The 7,996-nt window shown below is 36.9% G+C and overlaps 1 protein-coding gene across 3 annotated transcripts in view; it reads right to left on the bottom strand.

The window, feature by feature from the left end:
* Positions 1-3,733: 3,733 nt before the first annotated feature.
* Positions 3,734-7,996, bottom strand: part of MRPL15 (mitochondrial ribosomal protein L15) — a 29,150-nt gene continuing 24,887 nt past the window's right edge. For all 3 annotated transcript variants that reach the window (XM_032316121.1, XM_032316120.1, XM_032316123.1), the window contains exons 4-6: positions 7,781-7,946; positions 4,608-4,731; positions 3,734-4,152 (exon numbers count right to left, since the gene is read on the bottom strand). In XM_032316121.1, coding sequence (XP_032172012.1) covers positions 3,815-4,152; positions 4,608-4,731; positions 7,781-7,946 — 628 coding nt within the window. In that variant the 3' untranslated portion in view covers positions 3,734-3,814. The remainder of the gene's footprint in view (positions 4,153-4,607; positions 4,732-7,780; positions 7,947-7,996) is intronic.

The following is a 7,996-nucleotide window of genomic DNA, read 5'->3' as shown; positions in this document are numbered from 1 at the left end:
GCTCCTCAGAAAGAGCAGTTGTGAACTGAATCACAAAAGGAAAACATCCAGCAGCACAAATAAGTTGAGGCACTAACTTACCTAGAGCAATGTCCCCACACTCTGGTACACAAAAAATGGTATCTCTTGGCTTTGTTTCCGTATCTCATGCCCAGATACAGAATAGATGTGTTTAAATTTAAGGAAATTCATTTCTTTTTTAAAGATTTGTTTGTTTGAGAGAGGTGGGAGAGAAGCAGACTGCCTGCTGAGCGTGGAGCCAGATATGGCCAGAGGGTGACCCTGTGATCCAACCTGAGCCAAAATCAACTCAGACACCCAACCGACTGAGCCACCCAGGTGCACCTAAGGAAGTTTCTTTCTTTCTTTTTTAAACATTTCATTTGAGAGAGAGAGCATGAGTGGGGGGAGAGAGGGGAGAAGCAGACTTTATATAAGGGCATTAGAGCTCAGAGACCTTAGAGGTCACTTAAAACATCTCTTGGATTATACAAAGTGTCACTGCATTTTACACAGTTAAGGTGAAATGACTCCTCTAATGGATCCTATTTGAAAATGGTTTAAGAAAAAAAGGCACAATTTTAAATACCCTAATGAAAAATACTCAGAAAAAGTGTTTTTGAAATACATTACATGTAGTAAGCAAAGTCAGAACAGTGCAACAGGCTATCCCTTTTTTATTTAAAAATAAATAAAAGACCCTAAACTAACAGTGGTTAAGTTACCTCTGAGAAATGGGTAATGGATTTTACTTCTTATGCTTTGTTTTTACATCATTTCAAAATAAGTATCTTTCATGACAGAAAGTTTTGGGGGAACTTTTCCCAGCAGTGATTTTTTTTAAATATGTTAAAAAATAAAAATGTATTCTACTCAACATTTAGTGACTCACTATAATCATTAATAAAAACATTTTCTTGGGGCGCCTGGGTGGCTCAGTGGGTTAAGCCGCTGCCTTCAGCTCAGGTCATGATCTCAGAGTCCTGGGATCGAGTTCCACATCGGGCTCTCTGCTCAGCAGGGGGCCTGCTTCCCTTCCTCTCTCTCTGTGATCTCTTCCCTTCCTCTCTCCTACTGTGATCTCTCTCTGTCAAATAAATAAATAAAATCTTTAAAAAAAAAAAAAAAAAAAAAAAAAAACATTTTCTTTGGGGGCACCAAAGTGGCTCATTCATTGTCACCTTTGGCTCCGGTTATGACTCCAGGGTCTTGGAATGGAGCCCGAAGTCCAGCTCCATGCTCAGCAGTAAGTCCACTTCTCCCTCTCTCTCTGCCCCTCCCCCTGCTTGTGCAAAAGCTCTAAAATAAAACCTTAAAAACCAAAACATTTTTGTACCTTGCTGTTTTTCCTTGCAACCTATCATCTCTCTTCCTCCATACATAATACTAAATATCTGTTTAGATACCTAACATGCCAAGTGTAAGAGAGATTTATTGTTAAAATGTTTAGAAAAAACAAGCACAGAGAAAAAGTAAATCACTCTTTGGAGCTTTGTCATCATTCCTTTGGAAACATTTTCCTCACCAATATTGATGAATCAATCAACTTATTGACTTAATATTTCTTACTAAACTCAGCATTCCAGAATGGCGAATATACTATTAAGCAAATTTAAGAATTCTGCACTTTTTATGTTGTCTTTCAAATCAGCTAATCTCAGTTGAAGTTTGGTCAGTACCAAAACAGGTGTCATCCCCTTGCTGGTTGTCTGATATATCCACTCTTACTTATCCATCCTAAAGGAATTTTTCAGCTAAGAACATAAGCTACCAAAGTAAAAAGTTCAGCCTCCCCTGCAGAAGAGAATTTTATCCAAGTTCTGGCCAATGGGATTTACACATAAGTTTTGTGTGGCAGCTGCTGGGACACTTTCTTAGGAAAAGTTGGCCCTTATTGATTCCTATTTGGACAATGAAGATGCACATCTCACTCTAAGGGTGGGAGAGCTAAACAGGGAGAAGCCATGGGCTCTGAGACTGTGGAGCTGAGCCAGCAATCAGCTCTGAAAGGTCTCAGATTTCTGTGAAAGAAAACAAATAAACTTTTATCTCATTCAAACCACTGTGATTTGTGGTTCCAATCGGTGGAGCCAAAACTAATCCTAAAAACCCAACTCTCACTTGAATCTCTGAAAAATAACAAATTTTTTAAAACTTTTGCCTGTTCTTGAAATTCATAGGTGATTATCATAGAAGACGGTCCTAATAGTGATTCTTGTAAGTTCTGGTTCATTAAGAAATGGCTTAATAAGCCAAATTATACAATCCTGGAAAAAAAAAATTTAAATATACATACTCTAGGTGCATATATTACTTTATAAATTGAATGTCAGATCAGCAATATAGAAGATAGATAAATTAACAAAACAAAATATTGTATCATTTAGGCTTTTAAATTTTTTATTTTAAGAAAATAAATAGCCAGGAATAATTTTATTTTCCTGTGGAAAAATTATGATTACTCAAGATTTAAATTACTCAAAAATTAATTGCAGCAGGATAAATTGAGTTTTTGTATGGTCCAGGTCAACACATCTTTGCAGAACTATATAAGCTTACTGACTGCTAAATCTTTTACATTAACGGAGTTTAATTTTCACGTTACCAGTTGTCTCTATGGCTTATATAATTACTGACGAGGTTTTCAAAAATCATTTAAAATGACTGAAAAAGGGGTGCCTGGGTGGCTCAGTGGGTTAAATCCTCTGCCTTCGGCTCAAGTCATGATCCCAGGGTCCTGGGATTGAGCCCCGCATTGGGCTGTCCGCTCCGTGGAGAGCCTGCTTCCTCCTCTCTCTCTCTGCCTGCCTCTCTGCCTACTTGTAATCTCTGTCTGTCAAATTAAAAAAAAAAAAAAAAAAGGTATTAAAAATTTTTTTAAATTTAAAAAAATTTTTAAAAAATTACTGAAAAACAAGTCTCCAGTAACAATGAAGTAAAGTATGTTAGAATTAAACACTTCTTCAAGAAAATGGTTAATGGCTTAATCATTACTGTCTACTCTTACCAGATGAGTTAAGAAAATGAATTCACTTGGAGTTTTCACTTCAGTTTTGCTAGTAAATATTGTACTACTTATTTACTGGGTTTAACCCTTAAGCTCATACCCCACATTTAATAATTCAGAGTTGAAGACATTCCACTTTGACACTGGATAGCAGAGCTTCCTTGAGGCTATTGATGAAGATGGGCCACCATAAGTAACTAACTGCTTTAACCTCGACTGAGCGTGCTTAGCAATCCATCCCATTCCAGGGGCACCTGAGTGACTCAGTCAAGGAAGTGTCTTGCCTTCAGCTCAGGTCATGATCTCAGGATCCTGGAATCAAGTCCATCTGGCTCCCTGCTCAGCCACGAGTATGCTTTTCCCTCTCCCTCTGTGATCTCTTTTGCTCTCATCCTCTCTCAAATAAATACCTTAAAAAAAAAAAAAAAAACCTATTAAAAAAAAACAGTTAATCCCATTCCACCTGTACATTTATTCTGATTTGCAAGAACAGAAACACAAGACCTGGACAAAAAGATCATGAAAAAATGAACAAGAGATACCCTAAAAGTTACCATCTTCCTCTGGCAGAAAACCAGGGAGTTTGTTTCTTTAATTGAGAAAGAACTCACAGATTCAGTTCCCCTACGTAGCCCTTCCTTATTCCATTTTTTATTTCAATTTTAGATAAAAATAGAAATAGGGCTACATGAAAAATTAACATCAACATCTAGAGAATCACAAATCAAGACAAGATGATGAGAAATATGTATGTTTCAGTCCATTTTCTTCCAGAACTTTTACAACTCTGCTTTCTTGGAATGAAATTCATGAACTGTAATACTTGAGGAGATTTTCATCTGTAGGTTTTAGGATTTTCTTATCTGCCATATTCACCACCCATCCAGGCGCAAGACCAAAGAAAATCTGCCTTGGATCCTTTCGAGTACTAAGCATTTTGAAGAGTTCATCTTTAGTGATATCAGGTAAAACATAGCCATACTTCTTGGCAAGTTCAAGTCTCGCCTCAGGAAATTTGGCAGGATCGGCCAGGTAACCACGATTCTTTGCATCAGTATAATACGGTACCAGTGCTTCCGGCGGAAGCATTCGTTTTGGAATGGGTTGTCCACGTAGAAAGAATGGAACAGGTTTGCACAGAATTTCTGAAAAAAAATTAAATAAAAAAGAGATACAAATAATGGCTATACACATATGATTTTATTTTTAATGATTGATTTCTGAATACTGCCAAGAACTTCATTCCAAGAACTTTTTTTTTTTTATTAAATAGGTTTATCTTAAGTAAGCAAATTGATATACTTCATTTTCAAATATTTGCATCTTGAAAATCAAAGTTATCCCTGGGTTACCAACAATTACTGAATTTGTAAACACAGGTAACATCAAATGGAAGTCCCATATTTAGAAACAAAAAACTTTCTTATGACATACTGACTGAGGTATATTAGAAGAAATCACACCATTAACAGGAGGCCCTAAAACAGAAATCTGAGGTATCCAAACCACAAGTCAAAGAGCTGGGAATACTTTTAAAATCCTCAAGTAAAAGCTGGTAGGAGACAAAGAGGGAGAAGAAAGGGACTGCAGGACACCTTACCTAGACTTCTGGGGTCATAGAAAGCTGTAGTAACAACACCACCATTTTTTTCGATTGCAGCAATGGCTAATTCTGAAGCCAACTGTACTTCAATATTAACTTTTGCCGTAAAGGTGTCAGCACCCTGTAATAGGTCAAAGCAAAGTCTGTTTGTAGACAGCTTGGCTAAAAGTAAGCATGGCACGCTTCCTTTTTACACTGCATTTTCTCCTCCAAAATGTTATAATGCAACAGTAAATACCTCTGCATTAAGGTCCTACCAAACAACATGCAGTTGTTTTTTTTTTTTAATATGTTTTTAGGCCACTTTGTTTTGCCAATTTTCATCTTCCATAAGCAGGGATGACTACATTTTCATCTTATCTATTTAGCAAATAGCAATATAAGCATCCATCCCCAGCACTTCATTAATAGTAGACTATTTAATCCTCCTAACAACCTAATGATGAAATTATTGCTAGGCCAACTTCATAGATGGGGACACCAAAGCACAGAAAGGTTAAGTAACTTGTCAAGATCACACAGCTAGGATTTTTTTTTTTTTTATTTCTTTTAGAGAGAGAGAGAGAGATAAAGAGAGTGAGTCTTAAGTAGACTCTGTACTGGGCACCAAGCCCCACATGAGGCTCAATCCCAAGACCCTAAGACCAGGACCCGAGCCAAAACCATGAGTCAGGAGGCAAAACCAACCCAGGTGCCCCTCACACAGTTAGGATTCTAACACAGGGGTCTAGTCACAGCACCTGTGTTCTTAAACACAACATTCTGCCATACTGAAATGAAAAAAAACCCTACCTTCCTCATCCTTTAGTTAGCAAAAGACCAAGAGATTATTAGCAAGGGGACAAGTGGGCTGGAATCTTCTGAAGAACAAAATCTTTGACGACAGGGCACCTGGTAGGCTCAGTCAGTACAGCATATGACTCTTGATCTTGGGATTGTAAATTCGAGTCCCATTTTGGGTATAGGGATTACTTAAAAATAAAATGTTGAAAAAAAATCTGACAACAGGGGCGCCTGGGTGGCTCAGTGGATTAAAGCCTCTGCCTTCGGCTCAGGCCATGGTCCTGGGGTCCTGGGATCAAGCCCCACATCGGGCTCTCTGCTCTGCGGGGAGCCTGCTTCTTCCTCTCTCTCTGCCTGCCTCTCTGCCTATTTGTGGTCTCTCTCTGTCAAATAAATAAATAAAATCTTTAAAAAATTTTAAAAAAATTAAAATTTAAAATTATAATTTTTAAAAAATTAAAAAAAAAAATCTGACAACAGTATCTGACCTTGGAGGGATCAGCCCACTCTAGGAAAAAAGGCATAAGAATACAACAGAGATTCACTTTACATTTGCTATTGATTTTATTACAGACTCTAAAAGGACAAAAATATAAGTCTACTTTTCCCTAGTACAGTCAATACTAAAAAATGTAGAACTGAACTTTCCAAAATTCTGTTTTTAGTCACTTTTATTAGGATGCACCACATTTTACTCTAACTTCAAAACAGATTCTAATTAAAAGATGCTGGTATTATCACTCTTTTTGTGATGATAGAATTTTTCTGCTACTGTGGTGGTTGAAACAAGCTGGCTCCCAATCAAGTTCCTTTTATTAATTATGAAGTTTTCATGTATTTCAAAAATATTCCATCAGTGCTAAGACACATTTTCTCACATTTTTTTCCATCCATGATACTGGCCTGCATTTTCAGAATCAATGGCCCCTCTGACTCAATAAAATAAGGTCTTGTCATATTATTCGTGAATTTTAATAACTACTCTAAATTGCCCAACTATTTCCCTATTCTTGGGCATTAGAGTTAGTTCCAGCATTTTCAGTATTATAAATAGCATTTTTAGGAATGTCTTTTTATTAGTTAGGTTTCTTTTACTATTCCTTGAAAACATATGTTCTGAAGTTGGTAATTTTGTGCTGAAAGAGTAAAACAGTCTTATTACCCATTACTTATTGCAAATCTGAAATCCAGAAAAGGTCAACCAATTTACAGAGCTACCAATGATATGTAACTAACTGTACTTACTCAATTGTTGCCCTGGTATAGTTTTCAGGATTATTTTCCTTATTTAATATAGACACAGGCCTGAAAACTGTTGGAATGTAGCATTTATTGGCTAACAGAGTCAAAGATTTTTCCTTATTAATTTACATGTGTATTCCCTTATATAGCCAGAATAGAATACTGAGACTTGAGTATTTTGTATTCTCTTTTCAAATCATTTTATTTGGAAAACTTTTATCCATGAAGGTTCATTTTTTCAAAGGACTCTAAAAGGTTTTTCCATAAACACATGCTTCCCTCTAGTGGACGCGACATTACTTACATAACTGTATAACTGACTTAGAAAAAACAAAAGTATTAATGAACAAGTTTAACTGTTGATGAAACTCTTGGCTAATTTCTATAAATAGAAAACTTTGTTGCAACTGGACCTGGATTTGATTCATTCCTTTTCTCCATAACTAATTATCATGATCCAGTATTTCCAATAGTGAAAATATAGCAATGAACCAAAGTACTTGTCCTCAAAGAACTTACATTATAGTGAAGGAGGGAGTGAAAACATAAATGCCCTACTTGATAATAAAGGTGAGGTATTCATATATTCAAAGAAAAGTACTTTGGGCAAGGTAAAGCAGACAAAAGTATGACTGCTGTGGGGGGTGGAGGGCGATGGTGAGAATTCTTTTACAAAAGGATGTCAAAAAAGATCTTCCTGATAGGGCACTTAACAGAGAACCAAAGGGACTGAGGGAGCAAGCTGAACAGATACACGATAAAGAACCCCAGAAACAGAGTACAAAGGTCCCTCAATACAGCATGCCAACTTCCTCAAAATACAATCACTATGGGGCACCTCGGTGGCTCAGTGGGTTAAGTCTCTGCCTTTGGCTCAGGTCATGATCTTAGGGTATTGGGATCGAGCCCCACATCGGGCTTTCCACTCAGCGGGGAGCCTGCTTCCCCCTCTCTCTGCCTGCTTGTGATCTCTCTCTCTGTCAAATAAATGAATAAATAAAATCTTAAAAAAAAAAAAATACAATCACTACTATGTAATGGTGATATGACAACTCAAAAGAAAAAAATTTAAAAAGCAGAGTACTGATTATATGAAATTCAGATACAGCCTTCTATTAACACTAAAAAATCTAGCCCAGACTTACCTCCTCTACCAGCTGGACACCATAATCCCGTTTAAGTGGCTGGACAGTCACACCTCTCCCATTGACAAGCTGAGTTAAGTCAATAGGCTGAGTAGGATCCACTCGACCCAAATCAATTAGATATTGCAATCTATTGAGACTCAAAGGCTGATACTGGCGTCTGAAGCTACAAAACAAAGTAACAATTGGAAAACTTATCTTATCAAGCTTATCTTC

This window comes from Mustela erminea, chromosome 16, assembly GCF_009829155.1.
Source record: "Mustela erminea isolate mMusErm1 chromosome 16, mMusErm1.Pri, whole genome shotgun sequence".
NCBI classification, from domain to species: domain Eukaryota; kingdom Metazoa; phylum Chordata; class Mammalia; order Carnivora; family Mustelidae; genus Mustela; species Mustela erminea.
The sequence above is the reverse complement of the archived record's forward strand: the minus strand, read 5'-3'. Positions and strand labels throughout refer to the sequence as shown.